General features: G+C 43.0%; 1 protein-coding gene across 2 annotated transcripts in view; it reads left to right on the top strand.

Moving 5' to 3' along the window:
- Positions 1–20670, top strand: part of Kcnma1 (potassium calcium-activated channel subfamily M alpha 1) — a 702402-nt gene that overhangs the window by 611988 nt on the left and 69744 nt on the right. For both annotated transcript variants that reach the window (XM_076834841.1, XM_076834840.1), the window contains 3 exons: positions 909–995; positions 5357–5450; positions 19200–19323. In XM_076834841.1, the coding sequence (XP_076690956.1) occupies positions 909–995; positions 5357–5450; positions 19200–19323 (305 nt within the window). The remainder of the gene's footprint in view (positions 1–908; positions 996–5356; positions 5451–19199; positions 19324–20670) is intronic.

Genomic DNA, 20670 nt, shown 5'->3' with positions numbered 1-20670 from the left:
AGCCTTCCCAGTGCAAATCGGGAAGTCATGTCAAAGAGGTTTGTCCTGAAAATTTTGTCTATGGTGAATTGCAGAAGGACCATGTTACTGTGACTTTCATGATTTTTCTTAAGGTAAAGTTTGACAAGCCCACAAGGACTAGAAAGAACCCTGATAGATCTCTATCCTCGCAATTTTGCCCTCACCCTTACTTTCAATTTTAGTCATGTAACATTCATAGCCTGAAAACACACACATTCTTTTTACTCACGATGCAAAATACTACACATGACTCTCTCTTTGTTTTTTTGTTTTTTTTTTTTTTTTTTTGCAGTATTGGGATTGAACCCTGCCAGGGCCTTGTGCATGCTGGCAAGCACTGAGCTACACCCTAGTCCTACATATCATTCCTTCTAAGAAGTGACAAACCCATAACATTTAAGTTAGGCAGCATTCTGATCACCCAGCGAGCTGGCCAAGCCAGTGGCCTGAGATGAATAGCAAGATAACACTGAGGGAGAAGGATTTGAATAGAATAATTATTCTGTAGGATTTCTTTCAGTATTTCTCAGGATATAATGGATCTGATCCTGCCGCTCAGCTGGGTTTTGTGCGTGTATTTTGGGGGAGAAGGGAGGGGGACCCTGTATATTTCTGGAAATTATTGCAGAAGGAGATGGTCTTCTGAATTTTCACAGATATTATCCCTTCTGACATTGATGACAAAAATGCAGCAAAAAGAATTTCAGGAAGTCATCTGGGTAAAAGAATAGAAATAAATATACCTGCAATTCAGCCATGAGGGAGAAACCTCCATTTTAATCCAAAGCAATGATTCTATTCAACATTAAAATTGGTTTGGAACTTTTGCAATGAAAAATTTCACTAAGGATTAATTTCCGTTTTCTTTTCTCCTTATTGTTTGGCAGTCAAGGCTGAAGCTAGATCACGCTATCACAAAGACCCATTTGAGTTCAAGAACGCAACTCCCCATTCTCGGCTTGTGACTGAGCCAGGTGAAGGAGTACTGGGACTTCTCCCAATTTTCGATAACTGTCCTGCACCCCTCAGTGTTCCATTTTAACAAAATGAGCACAGTTGAAGGAGAGAGATGTACTACCATGAATTTCAGCATGCATTTAGCTTATTGGGCAGCAAAATATCAAACAACAGAAAAGCCATAAAAAACAATAAACGATCATTAAAATGACCCCACCCTCAAACTAGCAGCTTGCTGCAGACTTTGGTCAGAAGCCTTGTTAGCTAGATGGCTTTGTGTTCAAACCACTTTGCATGACTCTTACTCTGAGTGATTCCAGTGTGAGATGACATTACTAATGACCTGCTAAGTGTGTACAGATGTGGATTTCTCCAGATGTGGTGATTAATAACGTAATGGAGATAGCTAGTTGACTCATGTTGTTTGCCTTTTATTACGTTCCTGAATTTATTTGCTTTGAACTATTTTTTAATTTCACACAACAAACTCACCTTTAAGTCTCAAGGGGCTTCATCCCCCTGAATCACACTGGGGAAATGGGGAAGAGGGAATGTGCCCGAGGCTGGAGCTGACCATTGAGTCCATCACATACAGACACTGGGATGTTTAGGAAAGCTGAAGATGGTAACCATTGTCACATTTCACTTCAAGGACCTACAAAGAGACACTGGTGAGCCCTTACTCAATGTTTGCAGCCTGGCTAGGCAGATATTTCTTTAAAAAAAAAATCTAGTAAATTATGTGATCATTTTGAAGTAAACCCCGAATCCTGGCCAGTGTTTCTGGAAGATGTTGCCTTGCTCTTGCTGGAAAACAGAAAGCTGACGAAAAGCGGAATGAAATGTTGTTACAGATGTTCAACTCTGCATTAAGGCTGTTGGAATTACCACCACATCTTAAATCAATCCCCAGAACATTGTCTGGAGGTTATGTCATTGAAATAATGAATCCTCTTTAGTCAAGTATAAGCAAACATGTTAAAACATCATTGTAACTTTAAATTAAACTCCAGCGCAAACCAGGGGATCTGAAGCCTCATTAGACTTGCCTGACATTTTTCTAGCGCAGAGTCTTCCCAAACTGTAAAACTGTTAGATTCAGTGCCTATTAGACAAGGGAGCGCTGGGAAGTTACAACAGAACATTAAGTGTTATACTTAGGGATGTGCAAAAACAAGCCCTTGAATTTTATGAGTACTTGGAGACTGGATGGAGTTCAGCTCCTATAAAAATTCCATGTTAGATTCCTGAACTTGTTTGTGTTTTAAAGAAGCTGGTAAATCAGTTTCCTTTAAAGGTTCATATCTTCATGTGTCTTCCACTGCACGGAGGCAAGTGAAAAGGCTAGAGACAGAGGTGTATTGCAATTAGCCAAAAAGTAGGTTAAATACGAACCTGTAATGTGCATTGTCATGAAGTAGCGGCCCACTACTTCAACACATTTGTCTTTCATGAAAGTGTGTAAATTTAAGTCTCCCTTTTAATTCCATTTTTATTCCTCTCGTGTAGTCACAGAAGCCAGGAAATGAAAATTATAGTTTATAGCTTGACTAAAAGTTTTCCTAGATATGCTTTCTTTATAGAATCCTTATAAAGGGCAATAATTAAATATGGTGTATATCCTCCTTATGAAGAAGAAATCATCCCTGATTCTCTTGTGAGACCTGAGCCAGATGCAGTGGTCTCCATTACACAACGTTCATATACTTAATATGGAGACATTGTCCCCCATCTCTTCAGGGAACATATTTCCAGGCCCCAAGTGCAGGAGGAAAGCTTTGAACAGAGTTTCATTTCAGAGAACAAATTCCAGTTTAAATTCAGTATGATTATGATGGATGATCTCTACAAGTTGCAATGAAAATAAATAGCTTCCTTGCACAGAAGACGGTGTAACCTTGCTACCAAAATGAGCTGTCTCTCTAGAGCTGGCTAACAGGGATTAACTTGCAAGTTCCCCATCTGAAGATCTGTGCAGGTAAACAGCCAGTGACAAGGTATAAGGATGATGGGCACTTAACCAAAGGGATTATCTGTTGAAGGCCTAGTGCCAACAGGGAAGCACAAGGCGAGCAGAAGAATCCAGAGGCATGCCCGCGAAGGTGACTTTCTGTCTGTATCTAACTAATAGAGACTTGTTCTGGAACAACACAACCATAGCAACAGCTGGGGGCCTCCAATAAAGCTAGCCATAGAGATTTGGTTGGATAAAAGAGCTTTTTGGGGTATTCCATTGGAATCGTAAGGAAACTTCTGTGAAAGGGGACAGAACTTGAACTCTTACTAGACCCGCTCACATGCACACACACAAAGACACATATTGTCAAGTCTAGCATGCTGACCAACTAGTCTAGGTCACCCCAGACACAGCATAACAGTGCAAGTGGCCCATAATAAATGGTGACTTTCTATTACAGATGAAGTTGGTGCAGTCCTTTCTACTCTATACTAAGATGGGAAAAGTGTAAAAGCGTAGTTACATGTGCACACGCGTGCGCACACATACACACACTTCTACCCCATTATTGCCTCAGATGCTCAGTCCCCTGTCCTGTGAAAGGAAGATGAATTTGGGTCAAGCTCAGAAAGCCTGTTTGCTGCCGAGAGATGCATATCAACTCTAAGTGATTTTTTTCAATACCATTTATGTGGCTTGTATTTATTTCCTTTAATCTTTTAAGTGCTGTTTAGTCTCTGTGTGATTTGCTGTGGATACTCATTTCTGATAAGATGCGATATCCTCCCTGCCACATAGTCCCTGCCTAGAGCACTAAGTGACTGATATGGTCACAGCCTGAGTAGAGCCTCTGGCAGAACAGAGAGGGAGGGAGCAGGAGGTGGCGGAAGCAGCTGTGGGCGTTGGCAGGTGCATTCTTGCCTTTATTTCTTCTGGGGTCACCCTCACCTCACACCATGTTCTTTTTGCCTTTTCCCTTGTCAGCCAGAATCAGGCAACCCTGGATTAACAGTACAGTAGGGGAGTGTAAAAAGTGGGATACTTTGGCGCAAGTCTGGAGGATTGTTGGATCATTATAATATTTTTCAGAATCATGTATCATAACCTACTAAATTGATTTAGTGACTTCAGGAAAGCACCATAGAATGCATGCTCTGATAAGGGTCTTCCTGGATAATACCAAGTAGCTAAGATGGCCTTTACTTGCCGTCTAAGACTCATACACTAATAACATATATGAAGCCTTTTTTGACATTGTCGCTGCTAATATTTCTCTTCTTAGCTTTAAGGTAACCTCCTTGCGTTCTGAGTTTCAGAGGTGCTTTCTCCTAGTCTGTGTTGCAGTCAACTATAAGAATCCAAGGATCCTATTTTTCCTTCTTGACATTACAGCTTTAGCCTGCATTGTGGGGGTTGGGGAGAGCAGGGCTAGAATTTTGCCGCTGATGCCCTTGGGTGACAGGCTGGGTACACATCTGCTAATTATCAAGCAGCTCTCTTAAAAAGAAGCACGGGGGCAGACTAATTCATCTACAAAGCTTGTTAGTGGGTGTCTTTGGGCAAGAGCAGTAGAGTGTGCTGTGTTGTTTGTGAGTGAAGCTTTCCATTGCTTAGCGATCTGTGTGGTTTAGACATTTGGAAAACAGCCTTTGGTTTCCAGCCCCTTCTGCTGCCCTCCATCCCTGCCTTCCACCGCATCATCCCAGGTATCATTCAGTAGCAACCTCCTCCTCCTTTGGTGCTCTTCGGCAACCTGGCTCTCCAGCCTCGCCAATCCCGGTCCTTCAGTCTGAATGGGTTAAGCAAAGACCCCATGTGCGCAGCCGCAGTGCCCTCTCTCTTGGCAGCTGGAGGGATAAGGGCCGAGTTGGGCTGGGGATTCTTGAGTCCACATGTGCCAATGTTCCCAGTCACCACTGATTGGAACATTGGCCCTGAAGGCCTTGAATCCTGGCCTCTCCCAGGCTTTCTCTGGTCTGCAGGGATTAGGAACCAGTTAAGCTGGTTCATGAGGAGAAGCAGCGGGCTGGTAGTTATGGTAGTTATGGATGATTTTGGTTACAAGAAAACTCATTTGCTTATCAATGTAACCAAAATTAAAAATAACGATTGACGGGTCATATTTCAGTATGCAGATGAATCACAAATTTTTTTTTCCTTATGGCAGGGCATTGATAAACTGTTTGAGTTGGCTGTAAGTGCATGTTCAAAGGCTGAAGCGTAAAGAGGTGTTGCTTCGACCTTCTCTATGGCCGGCCTCTTTGACTAACACATTTGGTCTTTGTCATTGGGTCCTAAAAGACAGCCATGAATTCCTAGTGAGTGACTGAGACCTTGAGTGTGTGTCCTTTGATATCTTGCCTGTATTTCACAGTCTGCCCTCAAACTATTTGTAATCTCATGAGCTGCCTGTATTTCCAGTTGAAGATGAGCAGCCGTCGACGCTATCACCCAAAAAAAAACAACGCAACGGGGGCATGAGGAACTCGCCCAACTCCTCGCCAAAGCTGATGAGGTAAGAAGGGGCCAGCAAGGCCCCTCTCTGCTCCTTCTCCCCTGCCTGCCCCCTCCCTGCCCTGCACAGGCCCAGCCTCCCTCCCCAGCGGCACAGCGCAGCGGGGGAGGGGAGCAGATCCTTAGATGGCTTCTTAGAGGCTGCAGTATTTATTCTGTCAGCTTGTCAGCAGTTAATGATAGAGCTGAAAAAATTCTGTCATGAAAAACAGTTTGAAAAGCTGTTTGAAAAATACATAGGCTTTAAAGTCTTAGCTGTCACCATGTCCTGTCTGTGTGTAGTTCCTAAACAGCAGTGGCACTAATGACGGCAGGAACCAATCAGAGGAACTCTGTGGTTAGTTTGCCTGTGGCAAGTCTCTTTCTGCTCAAGTCCCTCCGAGGACTGTTTTCTGTACTTAAGGCCATATGTGAGATGTATCATCACAATCAAAAATGAACCTGAAGATTACCTTCCTTTTATCCTGTCGATTGAAATCAAATTTCTGTTAATTGATTTTGACTGATAAAAAAGTCTAATAATCTGTGGACTTGCCAAAGCAAAGTTCAAAAGTAATCCAGTTCTGCTCAGGCTAAAAGCAATATTAATTATGAAATAATTTGCTTGCTCTCTCTCTCTCTCTCTCTCTCTCTCTTTATTCTTTCTTTCTCCCCTTTCATTTCTCCCTTCCTCCCTTCTTCCTTCTTTTTTTCCTCCTTCCCTTCCTGCCTTCCTTCTCTGTTGACCATGACTTCCTCTAAGAAACAGCAAGTAAACCAAATTTTGACAGAGTTCTACAGCTCTTTTTCTCTGTCTGCTCATGTCTCCTTTGTGTCTGTGATTCATCTATCAATCACAGCCCTCACTTCCTCTGACCGCCTGACTCTCTAGCACTTCATTGAAACGGGAGTGATTTCAGGTTTGCACTGCCCACCCTGAACGGTCCGTTCCAGGGAAACACCTGCCTTCCTCACATACTCCTTTCCTCTTGCTTTGCCATGGGCCTCTCTCCTCTGTTTGATTATTGAAATACAGGAACAGTGATTTTTCATTCCCTACTTTTCCTTTGCATTCTCTTCTCCCTGGTCCTCCATGTGCACCAGTCTGGGACATGGGAAGGACAGGGAGGTCCTACTTTAGTGGTGGAGGACATAGGCTCTCCACTAGCTGAGACCACCAGCCCTATCTCCTGTGCCATTATTGCGGTCTCCTGATAGGTGTTGGTTTGGGCGTTCTCTGCCTTCCCCTCCTCTCAGCTTTGCTTGTGGACTGATTTCCATGCCTGTTTATAGTGTAGGAAAAAGAATAAAATACAACTCCCAAGCTTCTCCTTCTTATGATGCCAGTTGTTAAACAAGCATTCGCTTCCTATTTATTCACCTTTAGGTAATCGTCTTATCTAATGCTAATAGTTTCCTCCATTTAAAGACAAGAGAAGCCCAGGCATTTTCCTTTGCCTAAATTTAGAGAAGCAAATAAATAAATAAAGAGAAGTCTGAAAAATCTGAAACCTTTGGAGCCAAATTCCCTGTCCCTGTTTGCTATGTAAAGTATGGCTCATTTCTTTGATCTTGAGTAATAATAATTCTGAGGAGTTATACTGTTTTCATATGCTTCAAAGCTGTGTCAAAGTTTTGCTGCTTAAGGGTACTTCTTTATTCTGTTGGCTCTTGGGTACCAAGATGACAGGTCTCCTGTACGAGGTGGAGGCTTTTTTAAGTCGTAGCCTTCAGCAAAACATCAAATTACCAAATCCAGGGTAACATACTTCTACACAAATGCCTTTCCTGTAGATATATTATACCATATATATTAAATACTTTAGTGTTACACGCTACATTTTATGTGCAATAGAAAGTGATGGTTTGAGGTAGCCTTCGGGGGACTTTTTTTCCACAAGCAGAAAAAGCTAGTGTATACCGTATCAAGTATGGTTTTTACAGGACTTTCTGCCCGAAGGCCTTTGTAAATAAGTAATGATCAACAGATTGGCTGTGGGTTTTTGAAAAGCATGCCTATGTCAGTTTGCATGATGGGGGAGAATTTTCAAAGTGGATCTTGCTTTCATTGCCTGCCGGAGAGGGGCTGAGGGAGGCAGTCATCCCAGGCTGGAGCTGTCTGCTCTGTGGTACATCAGAATTGCTAAACGGGGGTCAGGTGGTGAGCTGAAACTTGCCAAGCTACAGAACTTAGGTTTCTCGTGCGGGTGCCTCTGGGCTGCTGCTAGGACCACAGCTATAGTCACCAGGATGTTTCATCCTCTGAGCCCACAGTGGTCCCCATTGCGGCTTAGCTGATAGGCCAGCCGGATAAGTCAGGGAGTCTCATCCTCTCCTCCTTGACTCTGGTTTTCTGTATCCCAGGTGCTCAGCATACTCTACATACTATCAGAGGAGAAAGGACAGGGCCCCTGTTGACTCTCTGCATTTTCCTTCCCCTGTAGTGTAGGAATGAAGGGTCCAACCCAAAGGCCTCTGGGAAGCCCTGGAATATCTAGCACTGCCTAGGAGGTCGCTGAGACCTATATTTTCCTCAGTGCCTCTTGCTGATTGGCAGAAAACAGGGGCTCGCCAAGCTCCTGTGGCTTTCCCAGGTCCCTCCACCTCTTCAACTGCCCCCCCTCTACTCTTCTTAGGATAGGACTCCCAGGTCCTATTCCTTGTGACCTCGAAAATCCATAAAAGAAACTAATGACTTATCTGAAGTGGGTTTTTCAGCATGAGTTTGTGGTTCACGGTTTGAAGAGAATCAATCATTCTGATTGTGGGAAGGTTTTAGTGGCCTATGGGCAGTGATAGGAACGGCTCCAAGAGAAACCAGAGATCCCAGAATGGGCCAGGTCGGGCTTTAATTTACCACCATGCCTTCTGCAAATAAAACAGGCTCCTGTGGAAGGGTTCCTTCTACATCCTCTGTGGAGAATTGCTTCAGGGATGCTCCACTAATGGTCTTCATGTCCCCTTCGTTCTGTTATCATGCTTCCTCTGGTCTTTTAGTGTCCCTTAATTCTCTGCGTGGTCATTAGGTGAACAGCCTTGTTTTGTGTCTCTGGATGCTGCGGTAGTGTGATTTTTAGTCATCCTGACAGAAAACAACCCTCACCGCCAGACCGAGCCAAATGGCAAGTGTCTGCGCTCCACGCTAAGCACACGCGTATAATGATGGATAACCCTTGGCTCCACACCACTGAGGAGGAGTGAGCCATGGAGGTCCCCAAGTCCCTTACTCCATCAGACTATTATCTCTCCTCTTTATTAGTCAATTAATATGGAATTCATTAAGGAGTTTCTCCTAGGTTTCTACCCAAATCACCACACACCTGTTACCTAGTTCTCCCTACTCAGTGGGTTTTTCCATTGCAAGGAAGCAATGTCTTCACTAATGTAAGGCTCTGGAGGGCAAGGCTTGGTCTCTAAGTGGCTAAATGAAAGGATTATTAGCTTGGGGCCTAACAGATTCCATTTAATGAAGGCTCTCGGGCGGAATTGTGGCTCAGCGGCAGAGTGCTCGCCTAGCACATGCGAGGCCCTGGGTTCGATCCTCAGCACCACATGAAATTAATTAATTAAATAAATAAATAAAAATATTGTGTCCAATTACAACTAAAAAATAAATATTAAAAAAGAATTTTCTCTAGGACAGACATGTAGCTCAGTGATAAGATACCTGGCTAGCATGTGGGAAGGAGGCCTGTGTTCAATCCCCAGCACCAAAGACACTCTCTAGGAAAGAAAAAAAAATGCTCCACTGAATGCCATTTGACTAAATTAGAGCAGATCCATAGATTTCCAGAATCCCCATGCAGGATCACATTCAGCTTATCCCCTGGACCCTTCAAGGAGTTTTATTCACAAGTTTTTCTTGGGTGTGGAGAGTATTTCTCCAAAGTATAGATGGCATAGAGTACATACCCAGGTTCAAAGAAAACCCTAAAATGCTGTGCACCTCAGCTGCCTGCTTCTATTCCCTTTCTTGGATGAATTCCCACCCATCTAATGTTCAGTGAGAGCCTGCTGTGTTCAAGGTGTTATGGAAGGCCTTTGAAGGATCCAATTAACATAAGATGACTTAGACCCCTGTCTTCAGAATAGCGATGGTTCAATGTTGGAGATAGATAAACGTATACAGCAAAATAGGGTAAGAATGAGTATGAGATCTGTTAGCATGGGCTGAGAGAGAAAAGCTGGCATTAGCTCTGGTTTGTGAGGCTGAGTTTGGTTTGCAAAGGAGGTTTCATTTAACCAAGCCACGTAGGAGAAAGACATGCTCTGCTAATGGTAGTACCTGCTCTGGTTTATGGTTTAGCAGGTGACAAGCTCTGCTTTATCATTTAGCAGGTGACAATCATCATCCCAAGAATGTGAACCCATTGATTCTGAACCACAACTGTATGAGTAGGTATTATTCTTCACCCTCTTTTACAGATGAGGAAGCTGAGGCACAGAGATGGAAATTTCAGTAACTGTAGTTAAGTCTTCATTAGGAAGATGGAGGAAATAGGGGAAGTGCTATAATAAGTGGCTCAGTGTGGCTGGAAAGGCCACACTGGGGAGGCATCACTGGAGTTGAAAATGTGTGAGTATTCTGGCATCCAGTCTTGAAGGTTTTGCCTGTCATAGGCATTAGGGGAACGTGTGCAGGATTTTGATGAAGCAGTACTGCAATGTTTTGTGAGGATGGTTGTCAGCAGGGTGAGAATAGGTCTGGAATTCCCCCATGAAGGCCTTTCTGAGACCTTCAAGACAAGGTGTGATAGAGAAGGCCCAGGAACCCTAGCCTCTACCAAGCACCTTTGGGTGCCTTGAGGGTTTGCTATGGAGTTGTGGACCAGGCCTGGGCTGGAGAGTTTTCCCAGGAAGAACACATGGAATTCCTGACATCGGTCTTGAGGCACAGAATAGAGAAGTATAAAGCATAAGGCTTTATGCAGGATGTGTCAGGTAGATAATTTACACAGAGAGTGAGCTCTCAGCTGGGCCATCGAGGATAAGTGACAATATCCCAAACAGAGAAATTGCACACTTTGAGGAGAGTTGCGTGTTGTGAGACCCAGGAGCTATAGACCTTAGTATCCTGAATGGGGAAGGAAATATGATTTGAGAAAAACAGATTATCCTCTTGGGCATCAACTGATCATTAGGCGAAATAAACTCATCTTCTTGTTAAGTCTCATTCCCTCTCTTTTGACTCATACCTTTCATGGGGACTTTTTGTTAGAAGCTCCAACATCAGAGCCAACCAGTGTGACAGATTCTGGTAATAGACAATGGCAAAATGGCCTGAGCCAACTCACAGTTGAGGGCAGGATGCCATCCTCCCAAGTCCTTCCCCTGGACAGAAAAAGACGGAAGGCAAGGACAGCTTAGCTGAGTAAATTCACCTCCTAATGCATAAACTAATAGCATATGACAGTCCCCCATGGGACTGGAGAAGAAAGAAATCATGGGTGTCATGATACAAAGGCATGGGTGGACTTGACACAGGTCCTTGGACAAGCTCATGCTCAGCAGAGGGTCATTATCTTGTCATCTTCTTTCAGAAGCATCTTGTATAATCTCCTGTAGGACTGAGGGACATGTCACTTCTCCGAGGCTGTCTCCTAAACATAAAGGCAGTAATTTACTTCTTCCTCCAAGAATGGTGGATGCTTAACAAGAAATGATGTATTAGAAATAGGAAACAAAAATGCAATTAGGTCTCGAGAAGCTGTAAAGGAGCTTAGTTTTGCCAGGGTGACCAAAGCCTGGCCTGAAGGATTTGTTAGGGTGTTTCCAGGAATGACCATCTATCTGGTGGGAGATGGGGGCAGAGTGGAGGGCAAGGTGTCTTAGGGACGATGATCGTTATCAGGATGGTGGGCACAGCATTGAAGGATGAGTTAAGATAGGAGCCAGAATCCTGAAGTCAGGATCCTTGCAAAGTAGCAGAAAATAGTACTCATTCAGAAGTCAAAGACCCCCAAGAATGAAGCACATCCAATTGGGACCCAAATAGTGCTGAACATCCAAATGTGAGCTCTCTTAAGGGGGACATCTGAGACACGATAGAATCTCCACTGTTTGGCAAGGCAGAGAGCCACATGTGCGGCTTGACTGTCTTAAAAATTGTACTCAAGGACATAGGGACTAGATTCCAGGTTGTTTTCTTTGCAGTGGAAGACGAGATTGGGAGAAAGGAGAATAAACACTGCATTTTGATTTTCAGTGTTGCACAATACAAGTACTACTATTTAATTTGCTTATTCATGAGTATTTGCTAATTAGCTCATGGACATAGAGGTCAGCAAGAGAGTCAGTGTGTAGCATTCAGGTTAAGAATCCCTATGGAGTGTTGACACAACCCCACAAATTCCAGAGTCACCTAGAGTCAGACAGGCAGCTTGAGTATGCATTTGTCACCAGTTGTTAACCCTTCCTTTGCATTGCAGAGTCAGTGCTGGGGTGAGGCATGTAGGGAGTCTCCTTACATTTGCTTGGGCATATTTTTGTTCCCCCAGTCCTGACCTTGTTGATTAAAACCATAGCCTCCTGTCCTGGGTGATGCTGGCAGTTGCTAACTTTGTAGAACTTACTGGAACCACATAGATGCTCCTTTTGGACACAATTTATAGGATGGTTCTCAAAAGTTAGCATGTGTCAGAATCACCTGGAGGGGTTTGTTAAGACATTGCTTGCTGGACCTCACCCCTGTGGAGACTGTGGTTCAGCAGGTCTGAGCTGCTGGTTACAGAATGTGCATTTCTTTCAAACTCCCAGGGAATGCTGATGTGACTAGTCTGGGGTGAGCTTTGAGAGATCATCCCTTAAAAGCATCTGAACAGTGAGAGAAACTTGAAGTGATAGGGTCTTTCTCAGAAATGTTCAGATTCTGCATTGGAGCACAAAGTAGTTGCTTTATTAAGACATCTGTCTTGACTATCATTTCCATCACACAGGATTCCTCCCTGCTGATGGTTATAGCAGCTGGCTCCAGGCAGCCTTAACTACTTAGAGAAAGAGTCTCTTTTCCCATCATGATACCCTCTGTTAGGAGGACTATTGTGTGGCCTAACTCAAATACAGTCCCTCTTAGATGTTTGGCACATGACAAGGACTTGCCCAGTTTTAATTGATTTTTGAAACTCTCCTTTTCCCCTTATCCTGACAAGGGCTCCTGGCGTAATCTTCCACTGATTTTTTTCCACTGAAAAAATAGTGCAAGAGCCCAAAACAAATTGTCAAAAGGTATCAAAAGTGAATGGACTCTCACTGGATGCATTGTCTGATCTAGTAAGTCTCTATTGACAATTTTAGAGTGTTTAGGCCAGGCATGGTGGCACATGCCTATAATCCCAGAGACTCCAGAGGCTAATGCAGGAGGATCACGAGTTTAAAGACAGCCTCAGTAATGGTGAGGTGCTAGCAACTCAGAAAGATTTTTTCTTTAAATAAAGTACAAAATAGTGCTGGGGATGTGGTTCAGTGGTTGAGTGCCCCTGAGTTCAATTCCCAGTAATGCCTCCTACTCCAAAAAAAGAGTGTTCAGAGACTGGCAATCATTAAGATGCACCTTTTGTTAGTTTGGTTGTTAACTGCACAATTACTGGGACCTCCACTGGGTTCTGGAAATCCATGGAAGTGAAAAGCACAAGATCCCTGCCCTTAAAAAACTCACACCTAATGGATGAGACAGCACAGTACTTCTTATATCTGAAGGAACATCTCACACTTTTATAGGAGTCCTGAGGAAAGGAATTAGCTCCTATCTGTGTTTTTGAGGATATTGGCTTTTGATATAATAGATGCTCAGTAAAATTAGTATTGGCCACTTAAATAAAGACCTGCAGAAGAATGAGAAATTCCCCTACATTTTATAAAGCCTCCCATTTCCTAGAGAGACCAGGGTTGGCCTCCTTCTGGGTGGGATGCTCACAATGACAGAAATGGCCTTATTGTGTAATGAAGCATGAGGTCAGTCTCAAAAACCAAGCAGGGCAATGGTCGCAGTTCTCAAACCACTGTGTAGCTTTCTTCTTTCATAACTCTGGTTGATTGGTTACTTTTATTTGAGTGTAAATTTCTGAAGTCCAGCATTGAACCTGGGGCCACACAACTGGGATTTGCTGTACTTGCCTGTAAGGGGAACCTCTTTAAAATATAATACTGCCTTCCTCACAGCAGGTTTGCTGGGAAAGGGATTTGTGGTTTAGCTTTAGGCTGTTGTCTTCCAGGCAAGCTTTTTGTGTTTCTGCTGTAGCAGGGCATTTAGTTCACTTCCTGAGATTAATTGATGGCAAGTGGCAAACCTCTAAACAAGGAAGTCAGGCATGCGTAATTTCTAGCTGCGGACTTTGGAGATGGGAGCCGAGATGCAAGGAGCATAGATATAAAAAATTTAACTCACTGGGGCTTCTCAGTTGTTATAAAGCGGGGAGGGGGGTAGTATTCCTAAACCTTAGATGTTTGGCACATGACAAGGACTTGCCCAGTTTTAATTGATTTTTGAAACTCTCCTTTTCCCCTTATCCTGACAAGGGCTCCTGGCGTAATCTTCCACTGATTTTTCATCAGGTGCAAGCAGTGAACTTCATAAATGCCCATAAGGTTGGTTTTCCTCTTTTTAGCTTATTACGCTGTGACTTGGGGTTCTCCAATGGACAAGCAAGGAGACTTCACCCCTCTTACAGGTGAAAGGGTGTAGAGTGGTGCAGCAGCCTCTCCCGTTCGAAGCCTTGCCTTTGCTCACCTTGTGTGTCACCTGAGCAGTGTTACTTACCCACTGATTCCCATCCATATACATGGGTAGATAATAACAGAAATTGTCTACACTGTTACTGGAAAAGCAAATTACAAAATGTAAGTTTTAGCACAGCAACATTTGTCAGGGTTCAACTCATGGTTTCTCTTTATCATACTAGCCATAGTAGCAGCCAGAAGTCATAGTAGGAACTCTAAATCTTAATTATTGAACTTCTCTATTTTGCTTGCTTCCTTTCACCAGTCAGAACTATAAATACATGAATGAGTCATAAGCTAAATATAAATAATAGTATCAACAACAACAATAATAATAATACCTACTTTTTAAAAAATATTTTTAGTTGTCAATGGACCTTTATTTATTTTTTATTTATTTATATGCAGTCCTGAGAATCGAACCCAGTGCCTCAAACATGCTAGGCAAGTGCTCTACCACTGAGCCACAACCCCACCCCTAATACCTACTTCTTTAAGACATGCTCTTTCAAGTTCTATGCTACATGCATGATCTGTCTTTACTCATGTAATCTTCAAATTGAATCAATTATGTACATAAGTTGGGGCTTAAGGACACTGCTGGGGAGGGCAGGGACATTGTCCAAACTCTTTAAGGAAGATACTGTGTATCTCTGACATTATTTCATGCATTCCTAAAATGATGGTAGTATGTGTTTCTCCTGTACATGAACAAATTGGATCTGAAATTAAGAAGGGCTACAGGAACCATCATCTGAGGGCTAACTGGTATATGGTGTCTATTTTTCTGCAAAGTAGAAAATTGTGTTAATTTTCTGGGAATGCTGTAACAAAGTACCACAGACCTACTGTTTTAAACAATAGGAATTAACTTTTTCACATTTCTGGAGGCTGGAATCCCAAGGTCAAGGTCTTTGCAGGGTTGATTCTTCTGAGGTTCATGAGGGAAGGCTCTGTCCCAGGCCTTTCTCTTTGACTTGTAGAGCTATATCTTCTCCCCATACCTTTACATGACCTCTCCTCTGTACATGTCTGTCCAAAGTCCCTCTTTTTAAAAGGACACTGATCATATTGGCCCACCTCACTGACCTCCTCTTACTTTTTCAAGATCAGATTGCAGTACACAATCACATTCTGGGGGCCTGAGGGTTAAAATTTCAACATACAAATTGTGGCAGAGGACACAATTCAGCCCATAATAATGATGAGGCAGCTATAACTCGCTTTAGAGAATTTCTATTATTCTAAAATAAGGCAGCACTTTGGAGAAGTCAAAAGTGACAAATGAGTTACGAATTACTTATGGTGCATTTTAGAGGAGTTGGGGATTACTATGTGAGTTGAAGAAATAAAGTCATTATGACGTGAAAGGCAATATCTAGTATTGGTCCTCAGTTGCAACCAAGTAGTCTTGGGGGATTTGCCTGGTAGTCTCTGAAAGTGTTTCTCCTTGGCATCCTGGGACCCATAGATATTGGAATGCCTCGTTCAGAGGTCTGTGATCCTTCTTCCCATGTGCAGCAGCTGCCTGATTCCTCCTGGCCTCCCCTGACCACAGCAACATTAGTTGGTATACCGAATGGCAAATTCTTGGGCTTTCTTCTATGAATATAAACTCCAGAATCCTTGATTCAGAAGCAGAAATCCCTGGAGACAGCTGACTCTTTAGTCCCCTCCTATGCTAGGGATCTCTCTGTAGCATAAGTCAATGTAAGGCACTTGTAGTTACTACAGGAACAGACATGGTAAAGAAACATATCCTGCTTGGCCCTAAGTAATCCACGGGATTCTTATGTGGCTGGAACAAACCACTTTCCAAGCTCCCTCCCACAGAGATGATTCCAATGAATGTAGGGCATTACTGGTCTTTTATGGAACGATAAAGCAAACAATCTTCAATGCATCTTATTGCACATCTTCATTCCAACAACCTTTCATCTCCTAGTCAGTGCCTTCTGGTTTTTTGCTGCTCGGCAGTGGTCCAATATGTGCAAAATCCTTCTATTTCTCTGCCCAACAAGAGCACACTGCTTCAGACTCGAAAGATCTTCTAGGCTCACCCAACATTTGTAATTAAATGCCCACGATATCCCTAGCTCTTCTGCAACATCTCAAATGACAGAAAACCACTTGCTTGGGAAACAAATCACTTCACCTTTGAAAGATTTCTAATTTGATATACCTGAGTCTTTTATTCCTTAGGTTAGGCAATATCTAACCCTAGTCCTAACAGCTACTGGTAGATCAACACCAAAGTATGCAGAGTTTCCTCCTCACCTTTCAAGGCTCAGATCAAATGCTACCTTCTTTGAGAAACCTTCCTTGATGCTTCTCAAAAACCAGGTAACAAACAGCTTCTTTCTTGACACTGTCATATCTTGGAGGTTACTTTGTGATAGAACTTGCCACAGCATATCATAATTTTTGATTTATGTCTTTTTTCTCTTGCTGTATTGTGAACCTGCCTTTGACAAGGGCCTCTGTCTTAACCCTTACTGCATCTTCCATTCCTGGCTCAGAATAGGGGATTCATGTTTATTGATTACTTTGCTGATTAAAGAAAACAAAGTTAGAATTCCAGGTGCTATGGCTGGTGTGAAAAGGAAATATCTATGTTCAGGGAGTTTTTTGATGTTTCTCAGATCAAGTCCACTGGGGGAAATCCTGGATGATGTATATTTAAAGTATCCAGGCCAGGCCGAGATTGGCGGGTAGGATAGATTGCAGCCTAGAGTACCTCTGTGACTTACTGGATGCTTCTGGATGTTCCAGTGCAAATTGTGGCTTGTAGCCCTGTAATGTCAAATTTTACCTGGTTCCCCCAAACCTCCACCCCAACTAATGAAGCTTGGCATTCACTGTCTTTTTGTCCTCTCATGAGAGTCAATCAACTGTCAGACTTTTCTCACTACTTTTCTAAGATGAAGGTTACAGGCCACTGTCACCAAGGAATGACTCCTTTCTAGAAAGAACCCATTGAAACAAACAAAAATGCATCTCCTCTCTCCTAAGGAATCTATTTTTTGAAAGAACCTTTTGTTCACTTTCTGTATCATTGTCTTTATTACTGATATTATATGAACCTAGTCCAGGTATCTCTCAAACCATGAATGCACTGGGGCAGGTCTCACACCTTCTTAAGATAATACTTTCTACCCAGCCAATAAGTAGGGCAAGATAATTTGAACCTGGTACTTAATCTTTGAGGCAAGCTTATTAAGATTCTCTTGTAATTGGAATCTATTCTTCAAGCTTTGGGAAGGGTTCATTTTCTCCACCCTCTTCTCTGGGGAAGCTGCTCTCTACCTGCCTGTCCCATAACCTGACACAAATGGCACTATTAAAGATTCTTCAAGGATAAAATGAAAAATCCTCAGATTTTGTTTTCAACCTGATCTGTGATCAGTCCTTATCAGCAACTGCCTTTTTATTTTAGCATTATTTTTCTCAGCTCAGTTTGAAAAGCGGTTGTTTACAATACCTCAAGACCTCCCAACAACCTGGCCATTGAGATGCTCCTCTGAATTGGATTGTTCCACTCCTTGGAAGATTGGAAATGACAGTTGCTGTAGTCATCTAGCATGTTCGTTGCAGGACTGCCTCATGTGATATTTGTCATTTAGTGTAGCCTAAAAGCAAATTCTCAGGAATTAGTAAATATAGTAAGATGGTTTTCGCATCTTATGTGGGGATGAGAAGCATATTGGGAGGGCCAGGGCGGGTAGGTATTAAAGAGCTTTGTGCCAGTTCTTTGGACCAGATACAGATTGCTGCCTCAATCTCTATATTCTAGACATGTTAATGAGAAAGAATCAGAGATTTCCAATAGAGAGACACTAAAATATGAATAAAGATTATCCTTTGATGCTTGAAATAGATAATTTTAAAGGCAAAATCATTTTACATTTAAAAAATTTTTATCTTGGGTGGATAATATGACTCAGGAAGATAATTTCATTGAAAGGACAGTGTCTTAATTCTATGTGGTCTGTGTCTTAGAAACCAATGATGATTTCCACACCGAGATGCTGAATTGCTATCAGAGTAGAATCATGGGCAAGGACTGGGACCCAAGATGCGGGGCTTATTTCTCATGCTGCAAGCCTGCTCCACTGCCTGATTTTCCTGTGATTCTTAACGTTGTCAAGGAGGCTCTGGCAACCCACTGGAGGGGCAGCCTCTGTTGGAAGATTCCCCTTTTCTTTCTGCAAACTAGGGAAGAGAGGGTGAATGGAGCCCCGAGAATCTGAAACAAGTTCATTACAATGCACCTTAGCTTGAGGCATTCATCCAAGGGATGCTGCTCTGGGAAGAAGAGGTGGGGGTGGGGGTGGGGACCATCATTGGACAGTGAGTGCAAATACAGTTGTCAAGGCATGGAGCGAGGGTGTTGTTTAGTATTGAAATCATGTATTCCAGATGTGGGCATTTGGTAGTCAATCTGCTCTGAAGTGACATGCTGCTGAATCTTTAAAGGGCTTCAGCCGGAGAGAGCAAAATCTGATTGGGCAAATTGCTAAAATATTTAAAGTGCAGCCTGTTAAAGCTTTTACTGCGAAGAGCATCACGTCAGAAGTTGTAGTCAGAAAGAGCAAGTAATTGGCTTTCCATCCTCATGCCAGTCAGTCAGCATGAGGCTCTATTCCTATTCCTTCCTCTTCATTGCCGATGCTAATAGCAACCCTTTGGGGTGCAGGTGGGGGTGCACATGCTGGGGAAATTTATAGCTGGTAAAAAGAAAGAATGAGGGGTGCAGTGGCCCTAGAAAGGGTAGCCAAATCTACAAAATGACCTGAAACTTATTTAAGAGTCGAGGTGCAGGAGAAAGATGGAATTATTACCTGACAAATTATCACCTGACTGCACTTTGAGATGGGTGGTGGTGATTTGAGGCAGTTGTCTTTCAAGGGACAGGTTCTGCCCGCAAGAGGATGGCTGTCAGTGACAACCACTTCCTCCGCATCTTTTATCTCCTCTGAGATGTAACTCAGGGGACGCTCTCCATTTATAATTTATCACCCTTTCCACTTAGGTTTTCCTGTCCTTTTCTCCCCAGGCATGACCCCTTGTTAATTCCTGGCAATGATCAGATTGACAACATGGACTCCAACGTGAAGAAGTACGACTCTACAGGGATGTTTCACTGGTGCGCACCCAAGGAGATCGAGAAAGTCATCCTGGTGAGTGAGGGACTGTGAAACCCAGGTCATCACATCTGCTTGGTACTATACTTAATAGGGAATGAGCTCCTTCTAACCAGGTAATAGAATGACACAGTCGCTGGTCTTAATGAGTTTCGATGAGTCCAATTCCAAGCAGAGAGTGAAGCAGCTAGACCACTAATCAGAATACAAGCAAGAGCAGGACTCTTCAGTCTCTGAATATTTATTAGCTCATTATAATAGTGGTGATCATGTGCTGAGGGCAAGGTATCATTGGAGGCAAGATGTGCACCATTTCTGAGGTCAGAGGCTGCCTATGCCATCTAGTAGCTACCTGGCTCAGGGCAAGTCACATGGCTCTCTGCACTTCAGTTTTCTCATCTGCAAGAAGATGAGGTAAGAATGACCCTAACTCAGAGGGTCATGAAGATGACATATGACTGTACAAAGTGACCTGTTGTTCTATCTGTTATTATTATTATCGTTATTATTTTTAAATGCCATAATAGATCTGAATCTTGCCCATGTGGTTATTGTTCACAACCATGTTTATACCCTTGGAGATAAAAGCTTTGCAATTGGTGTTCCTCCCAAGCACTTGATGCACACGGGCAAGTGCATTTGCTGGTGACAGTGCAGAACCATGGTCCACCTTCGGGAGGCTGGGCTCAGAGTCCTGCTTCATGGATGACTCATGAGTACTTCCATAGCAAGAGTGGGCTGCTTCTGTTCTGGCCCAGATTGTCAGCATAGATAGCCATCCATTCTACTCTTGGCATTTGCCCTATTAATAGCTTTAGGTTTAAATGCCCACATTGGCTTTACTAGAATTTATTGTCTTGCTAATCCATGAAAAATGGTTTAATAACAAGAAGTTCAGACAGAGAGGTTTCCTCCCAGTGCTGCTAATCCCTGGATTGCTGTGGGTCCCCTCCTTTGTCAGACAAAAAAAAAAAAAAAAAAATCCTGTCATTTCTGATGTCAGGGCCAACTTTTCTTCACAAGGACTATTCTAGGTCCTCAGAATGGCTGTGGGCTCTAATTCACTAGATTTTTCCTGTGTTTTGTCTAGTGTGTGTTTTCTCTACTTAATTATAAGCGAGCAGTAAGAGCCAATACAACTTCACACTAGAGGCTGTCTTGGAGGTGCCAAAGCACGAAAGTCAAAATTCTCAGTAAACAGCCATTGTGTAGGTCACCAGGAGAAAATGGCTCTAACCACAATGGCTGCTTGTGCATTTACCGTCTGGTGCTGTCTCCACCACACTTTACCTTGCTGGTCTAAAGTCAGCCTGGTGTTACCCACCTGTAGCAAATCCTAGGCTGGATGTTCAATCTGGAATCCAGGGTTTTAATAATTTGCCT

Source organism: Callospermophilus lateralis, chromosome 15 (genome assembly GCF_048772815.1).
Source record: "Callospermophilus lateralis isolate mCalLat2 chromosome 15, mCalLat2.hap1, whole genome shotgun sequence".
In the NCBI taxonomy this organism is placed as follows: Eukaryota; Metazoa; Chordata; class Mammalia; order Rodentia; family Sciuridae; genus Callospermophilus; species Callospermophilus lateralis.
Note: the sequence above shows the minus strand (reverse complement) of the source record. Positions and strands in the feature narration are given on the sequence as shown.